Below are 24,224 nucleotides of genomic sequence, written 5' to 3' on the forward strand. Positions count from 1 at the left end.
CACGGAGTAGTATGTACCAGATTTTTTGTTCCGATGTCAGTGCTAAAACAGGGGGGGAACCAGAGGGGCAAAGGGGTAAAAATAGGGATTTTTTACCCCAAAAATCCCGTTTTTCGTCATTTTCCCGCCTTACATACATGATAGGACCATGAGTCATACCGTCTGAAAGGCAGTTCCATTCTGAAGAGAACGACGGTCGAATTATTATCCTAGGGTAATTAGGGATGTCTCAGGGAATTTTTATCCAAATATACTTCTGTATAGGGTAAAAGTGGGGCATGGTAGGGAAATTTTTTTCTGGCGGGCCTATTTTTTCACGTAGAAGATTGAAATTTTGCACAAACATTCAGTCCACCGAGTAGTATTTACCAGAAGTTTTTTTTTCCGATTTCTGCGTAAAAACAGGGGGGTCCAGAGGGGCAAAAGTTGAAAAAAGGGAAAATTTGCCCCAAAAAATCCCTTTTTTCAGGAATTTCTCGCCTTAGATACATGATGGAGACATGTGAATGGTACAGCCTGAAAAACAGTTCTATTCTGAAGAGAATGATTGGCGGATTATAGTCCTAGGGTAATTAGGGATGTCTCAGGATTTTTTTCCCTGAGATCATAGTGTTTTATGGTACTTTGGGGCATTGTGGGAATTTTTGATAAAAATTCTCCCGCCCTTACTATTCAAGACAGAAACTTGAAATTTGGCACACACATTCAGTATACCAAGTACTATTTATCAATTTTTTTATGGCTACGATCACACAGGAAGGGTCCAGGGGGGGGCCAAAGTTCGAGAAAAAAATTTTTCCCTCCGAAATTTTCACTTTGACATTTTTTCCCGCTTCTGGTATCTGGTATGAGCATGCAAGTGGTACCATTCGAAAGCCAGCTCTATTCTGAAGAGAATGAGGTATGAACCATGATCCTAGGATAAATAGTGACGATACAGTAGCTGCTTGACTGAAAGTCTAAAAAATAGCCCAAAAAGCCAGGATCCGGAAAGGGTTAGAGAAAAAAAGATGGGATGGGATTGATCTGATGTCAAAATAGTATAAGAACTACTAGTCCGCCACTCTTACCCACCTAACCACGGAGACTACTTTCGGTTTGTTCTCTTTTTCTTAACTAATAACGCTCATAACTAGGGTGCGTATCGCTTCGAACCTTAAGATAAGAGTTTTTCTGTTTGATTGTATATTTTCTTACGACATCTTGGTTACAGAAGCTAATTTATATTTGGCAAACAATCTAGACAACCAATAAATTAAATATTTTACTCCACTTTCCAGCTCCTTCCGCCAGCTGCTTTACTGCCTATTGTCAATTTCCCTTCGCATCATGCTGTGCTACTGCAAAAATCCCTCAAAAGCATGATTGCCAGCATACACAAAACCGAGCATAATTTTGTTTTTTGCTTATATTTTTATTATATTTTTTTGGGAAATATCTCCTTAGATGGATAGCTTTCTATTATCTCCAGATACTAATAACTGAATTTTACTCATCATAAACGTAAGGAAAATAGAATAAATGCGAAAAATCGTGAGTTACAGTATACGCGCTTTTTTTTTTTTTTTTTTTTTTTTTTTTTTTTTTTTTTTTTTTTTTTAAAGCATGTGAGTACTATATGGAGCTTGTACGCTTGTGCAACAATATGTACAAGGAAAACGGTCTACTCCACGTTTTAGAATTGTGACTTGTGTTTGATCGGAGGAACACATACGTCATGTCATGTTGTAGGAATTTCAGCCACAGACTTTCATCCAACGCAGCGGAACGGAATATCAATGACGTATATGCACAGGGTGTTGTGGATGTGCGAAAGTGCCAGTGGTGATTCCATACGTTTTGGTCTGGGAATCCCAACCTCACCCATAAGGGAGACCTGTGCGACTGATCAACGATGCCATGCGAGCAGCGATGGAGGCAAATCCATTGCAAACTGTTGACGAACTGGCCAGCAAAGTTCATGTCATCCACTTGACCATTCATCGTTATCTGCAGGACCTTCGGTAAACAGGTACCCCATGCGTTAACGCATCAATAGAAGCGCGAGTGGACATCTGCAATTTCCTGCTGACAGGTGAGCCATTTCTCGACAGGGGATGAAAAGTGGATCCAATACCAATCTACCGCAACATTATACGCATATGTCAGTGGGTGCCTACAGGGAAGAGAGGGCTGTAAGAACTGTGCCAAAACAGGATCTGCGAAATGATGAATGTTTGGTGCGACATCTGTAGGCTAATCCGTTTTGAGCTCTTGCCATGTAACTAGACAATCGTTGCAGATGTCTACTGTCAGCAGCTTGAACGCCTACGGATTGCACTGTTGGAGAAACATCCTGTTCCGGTTCATTATAAGGGTGTTCTCATATACGTAGGAAGGACCTGTGCTAAGATCGAGGAATGCGAACGGGAGAAATTCCCCTCCCGGTGTTTTCACCAGATCTTGCACGAACAGACTTCTGTCTTTTGCGCAGCCTGCAAAATCACCTTTTCAGGAAAATACTGCAAGATGAGGAGCATATGCGATGAAGAGTGGCCCAGTTCTTTGCCTCCAAAACTGGCGACTTCTTCCAGCAGGGGATTCAACAATTGGTCGACAAGTGGCAGAGTATTTCGATGGAGACAATTTTCCGTAATTTGATTTGATTTTAGCGTCCCCACCAGCGAAGCTAGATATGAGACGTAAACATAGAGCTTAACGTGGAATTCGAACCACATGAGCACCCGCCGGGGAATAAAACCTGGTCTCACACGCCAAAGGCGCGCATGCTAGCCGCTTGGCCACGAGTAAGCTCAAGAAATTATTTCCCTGTCTAATGGCAGTGTTCCAGATGTTATCGTTCTTCTCTTCACTGTGCAAAAATACATTACTTATGGGATAACTCATACGAAATAAATGAAACAGTCCACTCATGAATTGAAATAAGGTGCTGAATGTTACGAAAAGTAGGTGAAAAAGTTGACAAAGATAAAAGTATATACATCACATGAATATTAAGATATTATGTACTTAAATAAAAAGACGGATTTTACGATTCAAGTATATATTTTTCTGAGAAAAAAAAATGCATACTATCACGAATATTAGTTTTCAATATAATCTTTGTTCTTGAATGCAATAAATTATTTTAACATTTAATATAACTTGAAAACACAATATGTAAGTTTTGTAGTATTTTCTTTTTACAATTATTTTACACAAAGACGAAAAAAATTAATAAGTCACTCTATACCCACTCGTGCTCTTCACCTCGTTATAATCTTTTTGACATTCTTCAAAATGATCCAAAAACTTCAGATGGGATTCGGGAGGAAAAATAACTCCACAACCTGGACATATAACATCTTGTCTTGTTTGAGTTAATACACCATCGTCATGATCTGCTGTTATATTCGTGAACTCGGGACAAGTAATATTCATACTCAATGATTTGCTTTCTGTTTTAGTTTCGCGTTTCGTCACAGAACTATGTTTGTCGATTCCTTTTGTATTAAAATTATATTCACTTTTATCAGCTCCTACGAAAGACCATTCCGAACCTAATGAATGTGTTTCTGATTCTTTAATCATAGAATTAGTTTTGTTGTCTGCCTTAGACGGTGGATACGAGAATGACGTAACAGAGGCTAATCCATTATTGAAACCTATAGTTACTACTCCCGGTGACACACTACTATCCGTTCCTACTTCACTACCTATCGATGGAGGACTCGACTGAATAACAGAGCAACTTAAATTTTGTAACACTGAGTTATCTGATTGAGATTTTTTAACTTCGGTGTCACTAGTCCTTTTGTCAACAGAAAATTTTCTAATGTCGTCAGAACTTCCACTCGGTCCTCTAGAAATCATTTCACTTTTTCTAGACATTTTCTCGCTTTCTACAGCAGAAGAAACAGTCCTAATTGATTCCTTGCCTTCTTCACTAATTTTAGGATAATCCATTGTTAACCCTGATGCTCCATCGCAAATTGCAGTTAAGTCTGCTGAAAGATAATCCAGTTCCAGTTTCTGACCTTTCTTTTCTCCATCCATCACAAGATCATCACCAAAATACAATGTTGTCCCCCTCGACAGCAAATTACTCTACAAAGAAAACAACGAAAGAATCATAAGTTAAAATTCAGCAACACCAACAAGTATAAACAGAACAAGAGTAAATAACTGCAACCTCACACAAGATGGGATTAAAATTAATTATTTGAATGGCGATAAGACAAATGACAATAAATAAATGAATTCAGAGTTGTTAACGAGAACAGGTACAACATAAAACGCATCAAATTAAATTTACGCATTTATGCTACATCAATTCAAGTGTATTATTGAATTTTAAAAATAACTTTGTTTATAAACAATCATGGATGTGTTTAACTTTAAATATCGTACAGTTTAGTGAATTATTTTTTATATTAATTGTCTATGTAAGTTCTTTACCCAATTGTTTGTTATGGACATCACAAGTTAATATTTCAAGGCGTTATTTTCAACAAGTGCAGGAATGTCTTTGAAAATGAAATATGAATGGCATACTCTATAATGCCAAACAGAAGTACATAAAATATTAAAATTTCATATCAACATTTCAATTTTTTTCTATAGGATTATAAAGAAGTTTTTCACACATATGAAATATGTTAATAATTCTTAATTTACAGATAAATTACCAATACGAATAGCAAAGAACTGTGATCGAGTTCTTGCAAATAGAGGGTTGTCCAGCTCAAGAAATCCATTAGCTATGTTACAAGACGAAAGAATTGTTCCAGGAGGGAGAAACCTTGATGGCGGGTAAACATGGCAGACCTATAACTGCAGAGACATATGCAAACCAAGGAAGAGTACGGGCGCTCTTAGAGAACCGTTATGTGACCATTATGGAGTTTAAGAGGTGATTGGTTGAAGATAAAATGGTATGAAAAATTAGATTCACAAGGTGGAACAAAGAAAAATATGTGCAAGATCGATGTAGACACACTTAACGTCCGAACATTATTACTTGTTCATCGCACGCTACTCACGTGGGACTCATCATTACATTTCATACCGTTTTGCAAGGTGGTGGAGGTATTGGTGAATGGTTTCTGCATTAATGCTTCTCCTAACGTCCCATGTGTGTGTGGCTCTCATCGGCATCAATACCGTCTTGAGTGACCCCCTCGTCTATGGCTTGTAACCGATCTATACGTGGTGCATCCAACAGAATTTATCACTGTTTTTGAATTCTTAAACATTCGTTATAGTGTCCTATCATTTACTTTATCCTTACCATATGTTTGACATATTTTTCTTCTCGTTTCTCTAGCATTTGTTCCCAGTTTAAACGCCTAAAGCACACAGGACCGTAAAACGTTTCTTCGAGTACCCACTGTTTAATCTGCTCTTACTTACATCTCAATTTAACTGTCTCTACAGTTACAACAGGAACACTCACTAACACATTATTTTTTTCTAACCTCGAAACGAAATGTGTACGAGCCACGTAGAAATCGCGTACACACCTTCCTGGGTACCCATTAGATTATGAGGAATTCAACTTTTGTATGAATATATAGGGTGTTAATGAGCTTTGTGTTACAAAACTTAGGGAAGTGATTCCTCAAATCAAATCAAATCAATGAAAAAAGTTCTAATAAATATGGATCAGAAAATGCCTCCTTTCACAGTTATAAACCGCTGAAAATGCGAAACATCACGTTTTAAAATATCATAAAGCGGTCCAACGAAATACACAGAAACTTGTTTATGTTCCATCTAAATGTCCATGTTTCACAATCCTCCGGTATCAGCGTAACGAATTGTATAAAGCAAGCTGAGGTACGGAAATACATTTTTAAAATACTACTTGAGTATTAGTTGCGTGGGCACCATAATTTTGAATCCAGGGCGCTTTAAAAGTGATGTTGCGCATTTTCGTCTGTTTATAGCTCCGAAAAGAGACGTTTCCCGACCAATGTTCATTAGATATTTTTCTTCCATTTGATCTAAGGAATCACCTCCTAAATTTATGACACGAAATTTATTAACACCTCTATACGAGAGAAGCAGCTTGTAACATGCTTTATGATTTTCGATAGTTATATTGAATTCTAATTGAAGGTAACAAAGTCTATACATTCTTAACGGCGAAACAATGTAAGCGACAAATATGCTTTCTTTATATAGCACAGCAGAATAAATAAATTATATATATATGAAACAAGGACCCTCAGGATAAGAAATGTTTAGTTCGTTAAAACCGTTCAAAATACTGATGTTGGGTCATCAGATGATGAATCAATTTCTAATTAGGCCGCTAATAATACACTTTACTTTTAGTGCTTACATCCTTTCGTCGTATAAACCAGTGGTTTTCAACCTTTTCGAGCCCAGCATCCCCTTGGATGAGTGTGATTGTTCTTAGCGCTCCCCGTCATTTTAACCCAATCCACCGATGTACAAGGCTGAACGTAAGACTTGGAAAAGCAATGAACTAGTAAAACCCTTCAATGCTTAAAATCCGCCTTGAAGAATATATATATATATATATATATATATATATATATATATATATATATATATATATATATATGAGGACTGCAAATTAATCACATTAATAAATGAATAAAATTCAACAAAATACAATAGAAATGCACGAGTGATTTCAGACCCAACAATACTGCTGCTTTGTTGACTTTACAGCACACCGCTCTACGAGCTACCCAATTTCGGAAGGAAATGTCCTTTCTCCTCCTGATGTGTTATTTTTAGAGGCACGTTGCTTCCATTGTCATAACAATGTAGCAACAGTAATACCAATGGGTCATTACTGAAAAGTGCTAACTGAACGGTTTCTTTCTATTCTTCAGAATCATTAAATTTTTAGCTGCTGATTGAAAAATTATTATTTGTAAAAAATCATAATTTGTAAAATGCTTAATGGCTTTCGTCCAATAATGAGAAAAAAATTGTCTAACATGCCATGAAATCTCAAACGCCCCCTAAATAGTATATCAGCCCTTTTAGTTCCAGCGCCCCCTTTAGAAACGAGAACACCCGTGGGGGGTGTTAACGCCCACGCTGAGAACCACTGACATAAACAATGATTTACTCAGCGATTTCCTTGAAGACAATAATGAAAGTTTTATTTCTTACCTTACAAGGAAGATGTACAGATGATCTGTATGTTTTGGGATGCTCTTTGGAACAGATATTTATTCTTGATGCCGGTACGATTATATTATAATGATCTCCTTGGCAACATTGATGGTGCTTTTCACAAACAACAAACTTTTCCTCCTTAGTCTGAAAAATAGAGTTGAATCGAATAAAAATTAGAAATATAATTAATAAAATATTGAATATCTTGGTATTATTTTTCTACGATATTTCGCGAACTTCACTGTTTGCTTATTCATGTAGTCCAAATCTCAGGATTACTTTTTGAACCAGTTATTTTTCTCTTGCAATCAGTGAAAAGGACAACTTAAGCATTTTAGGTTGAAATTTTGTAGACTCTTATTCCCCTTTCCCTCCGCTTCGAATTACTGAACAATTTATGCTGATGGACAAACACCGTGTGCGTGGGTTTCCTCGGGGTTCTCCCGTTTCCTTCCACTTTAATCATTCCACCATTTCATTCATTCCTCATAATCACCGTCTCCTTTAGCCTAGCCAGCATAAACGTGGGACGCAAAACTCAAAAATTTCATTTCATTTTCAATTTATGATAAACATCAAGTGTCCGCCATTAGTATTTTGAAACAATCGTGTTTCTGTACCCATCAACATTGTATTGAGTAGATATGGATTAAGCGGCTCAAAAAGTAATCCTAAGATTTTGACTACATGAATTAGCAAGCAGTGAGATTTGATAAATACCGTAGAAAAATAATACCAAGACGCACCACACAGGTAAACAATATATGTCCTCTCTTATATAAATCAGTGGATTAAAATGCCATCGTCCAGTTTAGCTTAGAGTTTTCTTATTCTTTATTTACTTTTCGTATAACAAATAATCTGCTCTCTTTCTTATATAAAATAAAATAAAATAAAAATTAGAATACTTTTAATGTATATAGCAGGATTTAGTACTTTCTATCACTTTATATCAATTCATAGTGCTGTTTATACCTATTCACGTTTGTTTTTCAGAGATGAAATGATAATTGGCTATAGAAATAGATAACAGACATAAAAACAGAGTAACATAATTAAAGAAGACTTAATACCCAAAGAGGTTCAACTCTTCTTAACAAGTGGTGAAGATGATTTCAACTCTTCCAAATCTATGATTTCAACTCTTCCAAATCTATGATTTCAACTCTGTCACCATAATCAAATCTATGAATATGCACTTGGTACAGATTCTCCTACTATGTGAACACACGATTTGATTATGGTGACAGATTATTTACCTTTCCCAAAGCGCAATCTACATGATCAATAGAAGCTATTTTACATGAACAAGCAGAAGTTAGAAAGCTGTTTAAAGTAGCACAATGTAAAGTACTCATTCATCAGTCTAATGCATTCGCCCATAGACGACAGAAGTGGGAATATGTATTTCACTCATGGGCAATTTTGTGGAAGAACACAACAACAGTACAAAGACACTGATCGCAATTGAAATAATGTAAATTAAATATGATAATAGTGGTTGGATAATTTAAGGGTCTTTGAATAGAGTTGAGAAAAAGGTTCATAAAATGCTTCGAGTAAAATATTGTACTATATGGAGCAAAAACATGATGGCAAAAGCGATGTACTACGCCGAAGTGGTGTAGAAGAAGTGCAACCTAAGTAACAGGAAGCAGTGATATGATAATTGACTGAAACATTCATACTAATAAGTTTCACGCTTACACACTTCAATATCAAGGCAAACATTCATTCTTCAGGGGGGAAAAAAAGGTCATGCACGTACTCCAAGTTAAAAAAAAAAAAAAAAAAAAATGCTACATGTAGCTTAGTTTGTGACGGAAATACTCAAGTTGTTGACTAGTGTACTCACTTTAAGTCCTGTACTATTAAACAAATGAATATGCAGTCTGTAAGTGACCATTCCTCTTTGTTTATTATCCTTTAAGAGACGTATCTAGAGGGAGGAATGGTCAGAGAACGAGCTAACCAATTTTATAATAAACTATATAGATTATCTGACCAATTCAGAATGCCCAATCTCATCCCACTGGATATGCACCACAAATCTTATATTAGTGAAATGTTATTACCTTAGTAGTAGTATTAATTCTGACATGATGTGCGAACGTGAAACAAAAGCAAGGATAAGAATGGCGAAGAAAGCATTTAGGAGGGAGAAAATGATATTTTGTGGGTCCTTGAATAGAAAGTTCAGAAAAATATTCATGAAAAAGCTTCGTGCGGAGTATTGTACTATATGAGGCAGAAACATGGGTAGCAAAAGCAATAAATAAAAAAAAGCCTTCATTCGAAATGTGGATGTGGAGAAGAATGGAGATTCTAAGTCGAACCGAAAACAAATGAGATGTTAGGAACATTGAAGGAGAAAAGAGAAATTTAAAAAAAACTGAAAGGAGAAAGAGAATACGACTGCTAGAGGGTGTAGTGGCAGGAAAGAGAATTATGGGGTGACGGAGGCTACAATTGATGGACGGTATCAAAACAGAAAAATCGTACGTGAAGACAAAAAGGTTAGCTGTAGATCGTGATGCATGGAAGCTTCTAAGCTGCAGAAGGTGATGACCTTTCAATACTGGCAGAATACTTATGATGATGATAATTAATGATTATCACTGCTACTAATGAAGAGATATCGAAAAAGGGAAAAACTTACTGAATTTATGTGATTGATTTTGTCCTCTAATTCTTTTACTTTCGATTCCAAACGCTTCTTTTCTTTAACCGCTTGCTCTTTCTCTTGTTTCTCTGCCTCCCAGTCATCTTTATGAGCTTTCACCTGTAGAAAGAAATATTTTCATTAAACTTTGTCAATTAAAATCAAGTACATATGTAATCATGCTATGAAAACACATGCCAAAGGCTACAAATAGTCATTTAACAAATAGTAACACGAGAATATTTCTGACTACTGAATATTAATACTTCTGTGATATTTACACACACACACACACACAAAATCACGAAAAAGAAACCTTCATATATATACTGACTTGAGTTTAACGTCCCGTTCGGCAGCAAGGCTATATGACACGTGGACTTACTGATTAACGTGGATTCAGAACCATATGATCTCCCGCCGGGAATCGAACCCGGGTCTCCCACTCAGATATAACTGTAGCTATCACTATTATATCTCACATTATAATGTTGCGAATTTAAATATTCAATTGTAATATTTTCCATAATTAGAAGTTTTACTTTGTATATAATTAAATACAAACTTATTTGCTTAGCAAAACAATATATTTTCACTAAGAAATTAAATATTTGTGACAGTTTCGTCAACTAATTCTTTGGCTTCATCAGACACTATGAGATACAGAAGTAATATACAATCTTATATACAAACAACTGCTGAGACATCTTGCTTCCGATTGGCTCCTAGCCGCACTCAATCTCTTTTAAGTACATTTATTTGAAAATTCCTATATAGAGATTAGGAGCCAATCAGAAGCAAGATGTCTCAGTAGTTGTTTGTTGTATATAAGATTGTATATTACTCCTGTATCTCATAGTGTCTGATGAAGCCAAATTGTCACAAATATTTAATTTTTAATGAAAATATGTTTTGCTCAGCAAATAATAAGTTTATATTTAAATATTCAATAACTTAAATATTTAAAACCGAATACAAGATATTTACAAGTCTCTAATGAATGAATGACAATAAAAGACAAAAAGTCTATACTTCTCAAATTTAAATGAAGAATAACCCATATTATTTTCAATTGAATTTTGTAAATACACTTGTAAATAATGATATTGAACAGGGCATTAAGTGGAATCTAGTCGCTAAATTACAGTGTATGAAAGACATTAGTCGAAATATATGAAATAAAAGGCTTTACACTGAAGTAATCACACATTATTTAAAAAAAAAATAAATAAATAAACTTGATATTCGGAATCTCTCCGAAGCAATATAGTAATACGAGTTGGATAACTTATGAAGAAAAAAGTACCTCTAAATCCAAAATCTGTTTATGTTCTAACTTCAAAACATCAATTTTTCTTCTTAGTTCTTCATTCTCCTCTCTTAATCTTCTATTTTCTAAAATAATAACACTCAGTTCCTGATTAGCATCTTCGTGATACTCCTGAAAGTATGAGAACAGGGCTTAATTAACGTTAAAATAATAATAATAATAATAATAATAATAATAATAATAATAATAATAATAATAATGATAAAAAAGATTAATGTATGTCACAAGGGGAAAGAAAAATTAATATTGCTTAAAACAATATAAATTTCAACTAATACTAAAAAGTACAACCTAGAAAGATTATTATCATTACCCTGGTGGAAACGAATTTAAAAGCATCCATTACGAATTTAGGGATCTGACCACAAGTTTGTAGACTACACAAGAAGGTGATAGTAGGTGGTATGACGCCAAATGGCGTCCATGACACATACCCAACATATCAGGGTGTTAAAAGAATCAGAATAATCATAATCATCTTAGGACATATAACCACTCGGAGCGTCTTCACAAGTAACTTTTCGGGCAATCAGCTGACCGTACAAATGCTGTCTATCTGTCTAATATATGGTATCCCATTCTAGGTTTTGCGATAGCTGTGCGATCCTCCACATCTCTTTCTCACGTGCTCAATAGAGTTTAGGTCGAGACCATCAGACCACGGCAGACGGTACATATCGAGTAGACCTCGCTGGGTTACCCTGGTGGTATTGAAAAATACGTTATCCTGCTGAGAGATGAGGTTCCGTGAATTAACCTCACAAAACTTAAGGACAAAATTTGCGACTCCAAGAATGCACGACGTAGTAATTCAATTCCCTAAATGGAGACAAGAGGCAAGCGTGATGTATACTCCCGTAGCAGAATACCAGTGCGAGTCACATACGGCGAGTGGTAAACATTGAATTTCCCACTCACCTACCATCGCTGCTGAAAGGAACAAACTCAAAATCAATTCATCTACGGATAAAAATACGACAGTCCTTGTGTCTGTGACAGTAAAGACTTTCGTCGCTGAACACCACCACTATTCATTTGCCTCGCCACTGCAGCCTCTTCAGACAAGATTAAAGACGTTCTCGGCGATAAGCAGTGTCAGGAATAATCGTCGAAAAGATGACCTATTTTAATAACTGTTCAGTGTTCATGTCTTGGGAGCCCTGGTGGCTGTGATTGCACTGGATTCCACCGTCCTGTCAATTAGCACAGATGAACGATCCTGCTATTTAGGTGCTTGCTAGTGCAGCGTGGAGGAGGAAATGTATACTGTGGGTACCTTCTATCTTCCATTGTGTACACAGTAAATTGACCAGTGACACACCACCCACCACACAAGTGGCAAATCTTAAGAATGACAATCCACTCTTTAGCATATCCGTATATAGTTACAACGCTCTACATCATTTAACTGAACAATCGGACTTTTCTTGCGTCATCTGGCATTGCAGAGAGACTGATTTACCACTCGCCATGTTGCCCGTCCTTCCAACTTCTAGCAGAATGTCCAATGTGGTACTGTTAACGGAATTTTCCAGTGTATTTCAAAAAGTGTATATAGACGAAATTTCGCATTTAGCAGTCATTAACCTGCGAGGGAAAATGAGATAACATGTGGCTAATTTTCGGTACAGTCACCCTGCATTTTCTTTTTTAAAAATTCTAAATGCAAGAGCCGATTTCATTATACTTCGTTAAAATTTAACAAAAACAATGTCGTCTTTGAACTATATCATACGTACCCAAAACGTTGAATTTATTTCGAACTCCTCAATGATATAAAAAGTTGTATATATGGATATCCACTTTTGCTGGCGCCTATTCTCAGAGAGTTTTGACCAGAGTTTTACCGGATTTATTAGTGGTTATCAACGATGTGATTAAATAATAATAATAAAAAAGGAAATGAAATGAAATATCAATATGAAAAAGAATGCAGCAGAAAACCTAGTTGGATCGAGAAAAACAAGGAGAAATAAGAATAATTACACGAAAGAAAAACTGTTAAGATATTATATGGATGATATTAAAGAGAAGTGAGTAATTCCCAAGTCAGTGGGAAACCAGAGTGAACAAAAACGATCAACTGGTGGCTAGTATCCTGGCAGCCATGGCAGAATAAATGCAAACAGTTAAACTAATAATAAAAATAAATCAACCGCCATATATTACTACCAGCCTTTGGCTAGCTGAGAACTTTGTCCCCAGATCTCCGCATTTGTTCCGCCTACGGCCTCGCACTTCTCATATTCCTAATCTAGAGTGATTTCATGATATAGCTAGCTTTTATATATATAAACATCTTGCAACTACACATTATTATAATTGTAAGATGTTCTGGCTTTAATTATTACCCCACTGTACAGGCAGCAACAAAAGTTCTTTCCGTTTGATGAAATTAGTTTCATAAATAACTTCAGAATGGGAGGACAATTTGAGTGTAGTTTTCAGTATATTAAAAAGAATGTAATTTTCTGTACGTTCCAGTCACACCTAGGGATGGCCAAAATTTTCCGGAATCCGGATTCCGGAAATTTTGTTTTCCGGAATCGGAAAATTTACTTTCCGGAATTCGGAAAAATTCCGGAATTCAGAAAAATTCCGGAATTCAGAAAAATTCCGGATTTCGGAAAAATTCCGGAATTCGGAAAAATTCCGGATTTCGGAAAAATTCCGGAATTCGGAAAAATTCCGGAATTCAGAAAAATTCCGACATTCGGAAAAAATCCGGAATTTAGAAAAAAACGAAATTTTTCCGAGATCCGGAATTTTTCCGATTTTACTTTCCGGATTCCGGAAAGTGAAAATTCTGGAATTGGCCATCCCTAGCTAGTAGCTGTTAAAAGAGAAACACAATAATGAATATATATACTGTATTAGTTTCTTGTAGTTGGATATGTCTTTATCACTTACGTAGACAATTGCTACTGCAGTTATTTACTGCTTTATGAGAAGGTCTTATTTTCACACACAAAAAAGTCGCCGGTATGTCTCAAACATTATCGCGTTCCCACCTGCAGCTGCTCCAAAGCACTGTAAACTGCTTTTTAATCAGGCGAAAGGCAGTGAAGGAAAAGAAATCTCAACAAATATTCTAATAACATTCGCTTATTGTCAACATACCTACAGTGAGCGCAGAAAGTGCTCGTACACCATGCATACTTTATATTGAAAACAGCTAGCATGAGAACGGGAGGTGGAAAATATATATATAACCAGAATTAAGATTACACATTCATACATTTTATTTCTATATACAAGAGAAAGGCCAAACAAAGACAATCACTGTTTTGCTCAGAAGAAAAGAGAGAATTCCTTTTTTGTAAACGCAAAAAGTCACCGTACACTTATGATTGAATTAATGCTTATAAAGTATATTACGTTATTTATTATTTTGTGGGATTACCCTGTGCGTTAATGATTGTCTGTAGTCTTCGTGGCATTGATTTCACCTGTAGTAGTTCGTAGTTCTGTAGCTTCGGGACTATAGAAGTCAGTGGAGAGCTTTTGTGAACGCGGCATTGAACCTCCGGGTTCCATAGGCCATAGAGTTAGTTAGTTAGTTAGTAGCTTCGGGACTGAATATGTCCCATTCTTCTTGAATAGCTTTTCTCAGGCCTTCTTTAGTAGAGAAGCTGTGCCTTCTGATTCTTGTCACCAGAACAGACCATAGATGTTCTATGGGGTTCATGTCTGGGGATTGGGGAGGTGTGCGAAGCTGTTTCAAGGTATTATAGAGTAGCCACAATCGAGTATTTTCCACTGTATGTTTGGAGTTGTTGCCTTGCTGAACAATAAATTGTTTTCTGCGCACTAGTATGGAGATTTTCCTTTAATATGTTAATATACACTTTGTGGATCATCACTTCATCGATAAAGTGGAGACGACCCACTCCTGAGGCACTCATACAACCCCAGACGAGCACGGACCCTCCTCCGTGTCTTACTTTAGGGACGAGATTTTGAGGATTCATCTCTGTATTCAGCTTGCGTCATACCATACGCCTCCCATTGGATTCGATAAGATTAAATTTACTTTCGTCCGAAAATATGACCCTATTCCAGAAAGAAGCCTGATCCCTTATCTTTATACTCTTTTTCAAACTTTAGTCTCTTTATACGATTTGTCTTGTTCACCCATAACATTTTCCTGGCTATCCGAGCATGATACCCTGCAAATATTCCGCACTGTACTGGCTGATACTTTAACACCGCGTGTTTCCAGATCCGTTGCCAATTGCACAGCACTACTTTTCGGAACCTTTTTTCTTTCCCTAATAATGTAACGTTTATCTTGTTCACTCAACACTCTTGGTCTTCCATTTTTTTTTTTTTTTTTCGCACAGTGATAGAAACATTATACATCGCAATTATTGTTTGTACTGTTGAACGAGCTCTGTCTGCAAGGTTTGCTATCTTTCTCAAAGATTTACCCTTCTTATGCAATTTAATAATTACTTTTCTTGTCTCCTCATTTGTTTCTGTTCGGTTGCTTCCCAGTTTTACAGCCCACCGTGCAGTTTTTTCACTCCTATTCACAACTAAACTCATTCTGTTATTCGTCATGCTATAAACAGAGGTGTATAATCAGGTGAATACTAGTGAACCCCAGTTGTGGTATCTTTGTTTCGTATTCGTACGTCAGGTGTACGATCTCTTTTTGCGTCTACTCTATACACTTTCTACGGAATTTATTTACTTTCTGACCATTAAACTTGTCTTTTTGTTCTTTATTGGTATATTCATAAAGCTTAGTTTTCATTATTCATATTGTGTGTGTTATTACACTTCTTAAATTTTCTGTTTCTTTTTCGCAAGCATTCTCGTTTCAATAGCATAGGTGTACGAACACTTTCTGCGCTCACTGTATGTACAGTAAATACAAATTTATAATTTTTGACTTTACGAAGTATACAATGTAATTGTTCAATAATTAACATAAGCAGGCATTCATTAATTTATATTAATATAATAATTAATAAAACTAATAAGCGGGTGATTGATGACTCAGTGGTAGAGTTTTCATCTATGGTATTCTAACCCAGGACATGTGGGTTTTCGATGGCTAATTTTGTGTTCGAAAATTTTTCCGGTGGTAGGCCTACTCTTGGTTCCCTTTCTTATATTTGTTCCATCATCACTCATTAACGAATTTAGTTTATCAAAACTCTATAGCCATATATTCATTCTGTCCGTCAGTGAAACAAACAGTCTCAAGTACTATCTGATGGATTACCATCAATTTTGGCCACGATGTACAGAGTCAATAGTTAAGAATCGAGTTCCCTGATGAATGTAATATTCAAACCGGAAGCGGTACAAATCAACCATTTCCGGTTTTAACGTTAATCATTATATAGTAAATATGGTAATAGATAGCGAGAAACGGTTCCCAGTAATCGACATATATAACATTCATGTAGATAGAATGTTACCCAATTTGTGCATCTGCTGAAAATAATGAGCTTAGGTATTTAGAGAGCATTTTCCGCTTTAGAAAATGTGTGCTTGGTAAAGAATGTAGAGAATTAGCTGAGTCAGGCACGTAGCTAGAATATGGTAATAGGAAGGGGGGGTCTGTCACGAAATACTGTGGTTATTTACCAGGGGCTCAATCATTCTAAATTATTTTATTGGCAACATATATTGGTTCGTTTAGCCAAGATTTCTAATGGAGGGATGATATGAAATACTGTGGTTACACACCAGAGGCTCGATCAATCTAAATATTTTACTGACAACATACCCATATTGATTGGTTAGGACAATAAAATGAGGATATATTAGTAAGTATTTTAATAAGAAGCTATGAAGATATCTCGAGTAAAAAATTATAAAAAAGTATTGAAAAAGATATAGTCTTCCGAGGTCATTCGAACGGTGTCGAGAATTTTGCGTCTGGAAAATTTGCGCCCTACCTCAAGAACAAGGAAAATTGCCCCTGCAATGTACCTCCACCGGGAAGTTTGAGCCCTGCGAAATAAAAGAACCTATTCGAGCTTACGCATTTGCTCGGAAGGGCTGACATTACAGCATAAACAATCCTCCCCCACAACCATGCCATTTGTGATTTATTTTCATTGTGGCTATATAAGGGGAGAATAAACTTCAATATAAGCCAAAAGAACACAACGGAGCAACGCAATCACTGCTTCTTCCAGAGATGATTTTGGGGGAACACTGGCCTCCCCAGAGCTCTCAAAGTGCCCCCTCGGAGGAGACCAAAATAATACGTCTATAATATAATAATAAATAGAATAGTACCAGCAGTGACCCCCTCCGGAATACTAAGTGTGCCCCCCGGAACATTTTTTCTGAAAGAACGACTGAACGCAATTGTGTGTTTAAAGTGTAATTCCAGCAAGTAAACACACTGTACATAGTTTTCTTGATAATATTACTGAACTGATTTTACATTCACTTTACATTTTCTTTTCTATATTTTGTGTCCTAAAAAGCCAAACAACTCGCAAGGATTGTGAACAGAGATATCTGGGTAGAGCCAAACAGCCTTTTGTAGATTAAATTATACTCTTTGATTATATTAATAAATAATTATATATCAGTCATTTATACTTTTATTGTAAATTTTGTAGTATAATGAAAAATTGTATTTGTATGGATTGCCCTTCAGTGAACTAAAATTGTATTTTTTTTTTCATTTGTTCGGAATATTATAACGGATGGAGTAACTCACTGAGACGATGAGAGGCAAGCCTAGTTCAAGTGTGAGTGGAAGTTACTTTACACAGTACAAAAGTAAGTTGAATTGTAGGGCGCTAACATCCCAGTGCAAATATATTGCGAGCGCATTTTTTCCTATTTTTGTGGTAGGGCGCAAATTTCCTGGGCGCAAAATTCTCGCATTCAAGGGAAATATAATGTCCGTGAAGTTGACAAGCCACTTATGTCAGACTCCAATTTCGACTTTAAACGTCGCTAGTGCTATGTTAGTGTTCGATAGTGACGCAAATCGTTAGTACTCCACAGATGACGTGTGCTTTTTAAATAATGGATATGTCTTCTAACTGCATGCCAACACGCCCACTTCTAAGAATCATTTCAAAAATGAGGTTAACCGTTAGAGCAAGTAAGTGCTCATTAGTATCATTAACATTAACGTTAATGCCTCCATTGTACGGCCCTTTGAGTAATAATTACACCACGTATAGTCTCAATGGGTCCCTATATTCTCGCGAACATTCTGACGTGCCCAAGTTAGTTACTTTTTTTTTTTTGGATCTATTGTTTATCTGTTATTGTTTATTGTTTATTGCTAGTCTGCAGAGTAGTCCTTACATTAATATGCCATTGTCCTTGATAATCATTGCGTATTTACAAGCAGTTTGTTATTACTGTTAGAAGATATCAAAAAACAACAGATAAAATCTACTACTTAACGGTTCATATTTTTCTTTTACAGTACACAAACGATTAATAATAATAATAATAATAATAATAATAATAATAATAATAATAATAATAATAATAATAATAATAATAATAATAAGACTATTCCAGCATAAAAGTTATCAATTGCATCACACTGGCAACAAGCGACGCATATTTTAACTTCATAAAAATTCGTTTCTCACGATTTTCTGGAAAACTACGTATGATATCTTCATTCTGTCAAGTTGTTTATCTCAGTGTGATATATGTATTACCTCTGGACAATATCACAGTAAAACAAAAATTAAATATTAGGAGTGCATCGTACTTTTGGACTACATCTCATTAACCATGGGAAGACTGAGTAGTGTATACTTTAGGATGTAAGTTTCAGCTTAACTTGCATCATACATTCTTAGGATTACAAAAAGGAAATTTGTTCGTTTGCATTTGAACAAAATTCTTAGGATTACAAAAAGAAAAAATAATTTTTCCGAATTCCGGAATTTTTCTGAATTCCGGAATTTTTCCGAAATCCGGATTTTTTCCGAATTCCGGAATTTTGCCGAATTCCGGATTTTTTCTAAAATCCGGAATTTTTCTGAATTCCGGAATTTTTCCGAAATCCGGTTTTCTTCTGAATTCCGGAATTTTTCCGAATTCCGGAATTTTTCCGAAATCCGGAATTTTTCCGAATTCCGGAATTTTCCGATTTTACTTTCCGGATTCCGGAAAGTAAAAATTCCGGAATTGGCCATCCCTAGTCACACCATCATTATTTCCACAATAAATTTTACCAAACGGAAAGAACTTATGCCGCTGACTGTACATTAATACATTAGACATTATTTAATACGATTTTACATTAGTGAATTATTGCATTCTATTTTATTAAAAACTTACCCTTTTTAAAGGTAACATTTTCTCTTCCATAATCTTATTTATTTGTTCTCGTTGTTCTTGAATAGTTGCGAGAAGTTTCTCTACATAAACTTGGCGATCACTATCGTATTTCTGCCATCTTTTATTTACTTCTGTCACCTTAAAAGAATAAATTAGATATATTTTAGTCTTACAGATGCAATAATATAGGGCATAAAATTTAAACTATTAATTACATATAGAAGTAAAAATTATTTCCATATTCAATGTGCAAGAACTGTTTCCAAAGTTCTGGCAACTGCTGCGTCGCTAAATAACGCAGAACTGATAAACATTATTTATATGCGTAAACAAATGGTGTTTGTACAAGGGTCTTCACTACAGCGAAATTAAACTACCGCAAATTTTAGAGTTTTTCTGTAATATCTTCAAAACAAATAAAAATATTCGAAAAGCAGAAACGTAGTGAACTAGACAATACGATTATGCATGTGATACCTTCACCACAATTCACCTATCCGCTTTTGGTATCCCGCTATTTACAGAACTCCCAAAAGATGCTAAATCTTTCTACAGTTGCAAATCGAAAGCAGATAGAAGAGTTGTGATAACGGTATCACATGCAAAATCGTATTATCTAGTTCACTACGTTTCTGCTTTTCGAGTATTTTTTATTTGTTTTGAAGATATTACAGAAATACTCTAAAATTAGCGGTAGTTTAATTTCGCTGTAGTGAAGACCCTTAAGCATCGTAGACGTGTGCGCTTTAGCTTCTCTGTGAATATAAACAGGTTTTCAAATGTTCATTTAAAAAAAAAAACGGGGTATACAATTAATTATTTCTTTTTTGGTGGAAAGTGGGTATTAAAACTCCTCAAATCATCCAACGATTATACGGGTGCTTAAGGAGTCTACAAAATCCACAAGTACGGTCTAATCTCTTTAAAACTGCCACAACATCCGTAAAACCACAGGTGTAAGACACATTAATACCACTACTGCGGATAACAACTTGGAACAGACGAATAACTATTCAAATATTAGAGCGTGTATAGGCATTGATGCATGACAAGTTTACGAGAATTTTCATGCTCATTTGAGAAGTTACTAAAACTTCAGTCTGCCAGGTCCGCCATCTATTGGGACAAGAGAAAGAAATGCACAAATCCAACGCTTTCCATAAAGTTCACACGACAGGAGCGGATCCAGAATGGACTTCTGGGAGGGGGGGGGGGGTTGTAATACTGCTACTTAGAGCTACTTTTAAGAGCTCCTCGCCCCGATTGCCTCCTACCCCTGGATCCGCCCTTGGTTCAAGAGCTCTTAGCTCATTACGGGTAAAACTCCAATAAAATTAACAACTGATGAAGCATGCATTCCGTAATTTAATCTGAAAACTGAACATCAATTTAAAGATTGGAACAGACCAAGCGTAAATCACGGTTTGCTTCTTTTGATGGCACGATAATGATTACATCATTCTAGGATTATGACGGGATAACCTTGGTCAACTACAACTAGCGCTTATTCTGCAACTAACGCTGGACTCTGCAAACCTGTGACTGAAGTGCGATTTCAGAACTGAAATCACATAATATGTGTTGACTAGTGGATGACTGAAAAGTTCTTTGAAAATGGTTTGAAAGTTTAGTTTCAGGTGGAAGAAGTGGATAACTAAACAGAAGTTACGTATATTAAAACCTACTGTAAAGTTAATAAAACTCAAAATTACCAGAACTTTAGAAATATCTCTCACATCCTTTTCAATTTGACAGTTTGAGCTCCTCCGTGGCTAAGCGGTTATCGTACGCGCCTATGACGCAGGAGACCCGGGTTCGATTCCCGGCGGGAGCTCATATGGTTCGGAGTCCACGTTAATCAGTAGGTCCACGTCTCATATAGCCTCGCTGCTGAAAGGCACGCTAAACTGAAATTCAACTCAACTCAATTTGACAGTTTAGCCAAGGCAAAGTATTGTTTCTTTACAGGGAGGAATACTGTATACTTTTATTTCGATATTAAGGCAACCTACCACTTTCACTTACGACTGCTTTATTTTAATATTTACATACATGTAGTATTACAGGAGTTTTTACAACGAATCACTACTACTATGTAAATAACTTTTGTAGTGATTATCATGTCTCTATAATGTCCAATTCAAGCTTACCCCCACAATTTGTAAGTAAAAAAAAATAAGTGACATTTTCAATCTATGAAGAGCCTTGGTTGGCAAATAGTAGTGCTTAAATGAGTGCAGCTGATAAGCCCATTGACCCTAATTCATGATATTGTGGGTTTTTTGATCCATAGTTCATTAATTGTTATCGTAATTATCTCCCACATTGGCTCACGATGATGACGTAGCATTAAGAATTCAGAAATAGAAACTTGAAAAACCATATACACAAAAGACACACACACACACACGCTTACCATTCGCCTACACGGGCATGGTAACAATTCAAAATATGTTGAACTAAATGTTGAAATATGACAGGAAGAACTGCATTTAAACTTTCTAAGCAACAGTAAGCTGTTCCGTCAAATAAACCTCCACGATATTCGATACGTGTACACAGTTTGATAATTTCCCAACAGATGGCAACCCTTCCCGCAACTTCGGCGTCACCGTTTCTTTTAACTCAATGTCAATATCACAGTTCTCAGTAACTGATCAGATAGATAAAAGTGACCCCCCCCCCCCAAAAAAAAAAACTATTAACTTTTTATGTGCACTCATGCTTTGAAACATAATTATTGCCTGAAACTCAAAATTTTCTGATTCTTTTGTATGACCATTGTTATTTTTTACCTAAATTCACAAATTTTCATTATATTCTTACACCAGACATCACCTAGCCTATCTTTACAAACTTCACCCAAATGACTATGCAAAAAGACGAAGAAGAAAAAGAAATTTACGTCATTGTATGGATGGCGCCCACTAGCGCCATGATTAATACTCACGTGCAATGAACACTAATATTACTGAAAGGTTAATGCAAGTTCTATCTCTGAGTCAAGTTCACATGGTATGTAATCGCTTTCACCACAACCTACATTTTTTATTTCCCAACATATGTTATTCAAGTAACGTTAGCATGCTATCATGATAATTCGTAGAAAAGCTGCATGAAGTGTAAGTGAAATTTCCTCTGTTCGTAGAAATTCTATAATCAAGAGTCTTTGTGGTCGTTATTGACCGCAACAATGACCAATTCTATTACGAAACAACTATTTCGAACGCTAAAGTCTTGAAATACACGATATTTTCACCCAGTACAACACAGAAAATCCGCTAATAATAATAATAGTAACTTCTTGTGGCCGTGTGGTTAACATGTGTGTTTTCTATGCATATAGTGCCGGGTTCTATACTCGTGAAGCATTATGCACACTCAGATTTCACATAGAACCTCAGTGTTGAAAAGGGACGTTAAACTTGAAATAATCCAACCCACAGTTATAAATTTTTCCCAATAGTGGACGGGCTTCCCAGATTAGATTAGTAACTTTCAAACTCTTTTACCACTTTTGCTTTTCAGTATCAAAGTCGCAGGAGCTATGACACAGCATCATGGAATCCAAACGATTTGTACTCTCAAACTATTTGTATTTGGGTCTATCCCAGTCATCTGCCCTATGATAGAATCACTTAATAGGGCATCATATTTACAATTTACCTTTCATAATACGCACGATCTATATCAGCGTTTCCCAACCTTTTTCAACTTGCGGCACACTATAGGTGTAACTCGAATTCTCGCAGCACACCCATATTATATATATATATAATTACTATTATTATGTGTAAATATAAAATACCGTGGTATTTTTGTGTGATTACTGATCTCCTTACAGAGAAGAAAGCTCGATCACTGATTTTCCACCGTGGTAAATCATTATGCTTATTTTTCATTCTAATTTTAAAATAGAAAACAATTGTAATGAAATATAGAACTCGGGTTTTTAAGGATACACTTTCTCTTTCGAAAACTGTATCTAACCTTTAACGAAAAGGGAAGATCACTAAATAACGAATAAATAAACAATCTCCTATACTTTTAAAACACAAATGTAGGTAATTTGTATGCATATTTGCTTTGTTGAATTTATTGAATGATATGTTAAAATTTCAAGTTACGAAATAATCTGCAACAATAAAGAAGCAATAATGGTCATGATAATGATAAATGCGTTTTCCAACATTAAAAATGTACAGAAAAGTAACACAGTATGAAACTTAAAATTGTAGATTTGTAGTAGAGGTTCATAGTAATGTGAAATACAAATATACATTTTCTCCTATGTCTTGCAATTTGATTCCTATAGAATTAATAATTTGTTTCGATTTCCTCACGGCACACCAGCGGCACACCGGTTGGGAAACGCTGGTCTATATATTCAAGCTGGACAACAATGATATCTACGTTTGAGATTCTGACATATATCCAGGAAATTATGCATTAACATAATGCTCTACTGACACCCACTTACAACAGTTGATCAATAATGAATCAGTTTTAGCTGCTATTAATTTCCTCATTTGCCTATACAGTAGGACGGAGTTATAATCCTAACTGAACCAGCGATTAAGTTATTCGTGTGAGGCTATAGTACTTAATACAGGACATTTATTTTTGGAGAAGCTCCTTCGTAGTCATATGGTCAGCGTACGCGTCTTCAGTGCGGGAGATTCAGGTTCGATTCCCGGTGGAAATACGTGATTCGGATCCACATAGGTCCACGTCTCACATAGCCTCGGTGCTGTAAGGGAAGCTAAACTTAAATATAGTCAAACAATTATACTTGTCCTA

At 35.8% G+C, this 24,224-nt stretch overlaps 1 protein-coding gene across 4 annotated transcripts in view; it reads right to left on the reverse strand.

Annotated features, from left to right (window-relative positions):
- Window positions 1–3,026: 3,026 nt before the first annotated feature.
- The window catches only part of LOC145689415 (uncharacterized), a 117,230-nt gene continuing 96,032 nt past the window's right edge, over window positions 3,027–24,224 (reverse strand). For all 4 annotated transcript variants that reach the window (XM_081763580.1, XM_081763570.1, XM_081763573.1 and 1 more), the window contains exons 3-7: window positions 19,425–19,562; window positions 11,109–11,243; window positions 9,800–9,922; window positions 7,135–7,284; window positions 3,027–4,086 (exon numbers count right to left, since the gene is read on the reverse strand). In XM_081763580.1, coding sequence (XP_081619706.1) covers window positions 3,214–4,086; window positions 7,135–7,284; window positions 9,800–9,922; window positions 11,109–11,243; window positions 19,425–19,562 — 1,419 coding nt within the window. In that variant the 3' untranslated portion in view covers window positions 3,027–3,213. The remainder of the gene's footprint in view (window positions 4,087–7,134; window positions 7,285–9,799; window positions 9,923–11,108; window positions 11,244–19,424; window positions 19,563–24,224) is intronic.

The sequence above is a fragment of the Thermobia domestica genome, chromosome 1 (assembly GCF_964235325.1).
Source record: "Thermobia domestica chromosome 1, izTheDome1.hap1.1, whole genome shotgun sequence".
Classification (NCBI taxonomy): domain Eukaryota; kingdom Metazoa; phylum Arthropoda; class Insecta; order Zygentoma; family Lepismatidae; genus Thermobia; species Thermobia domestica.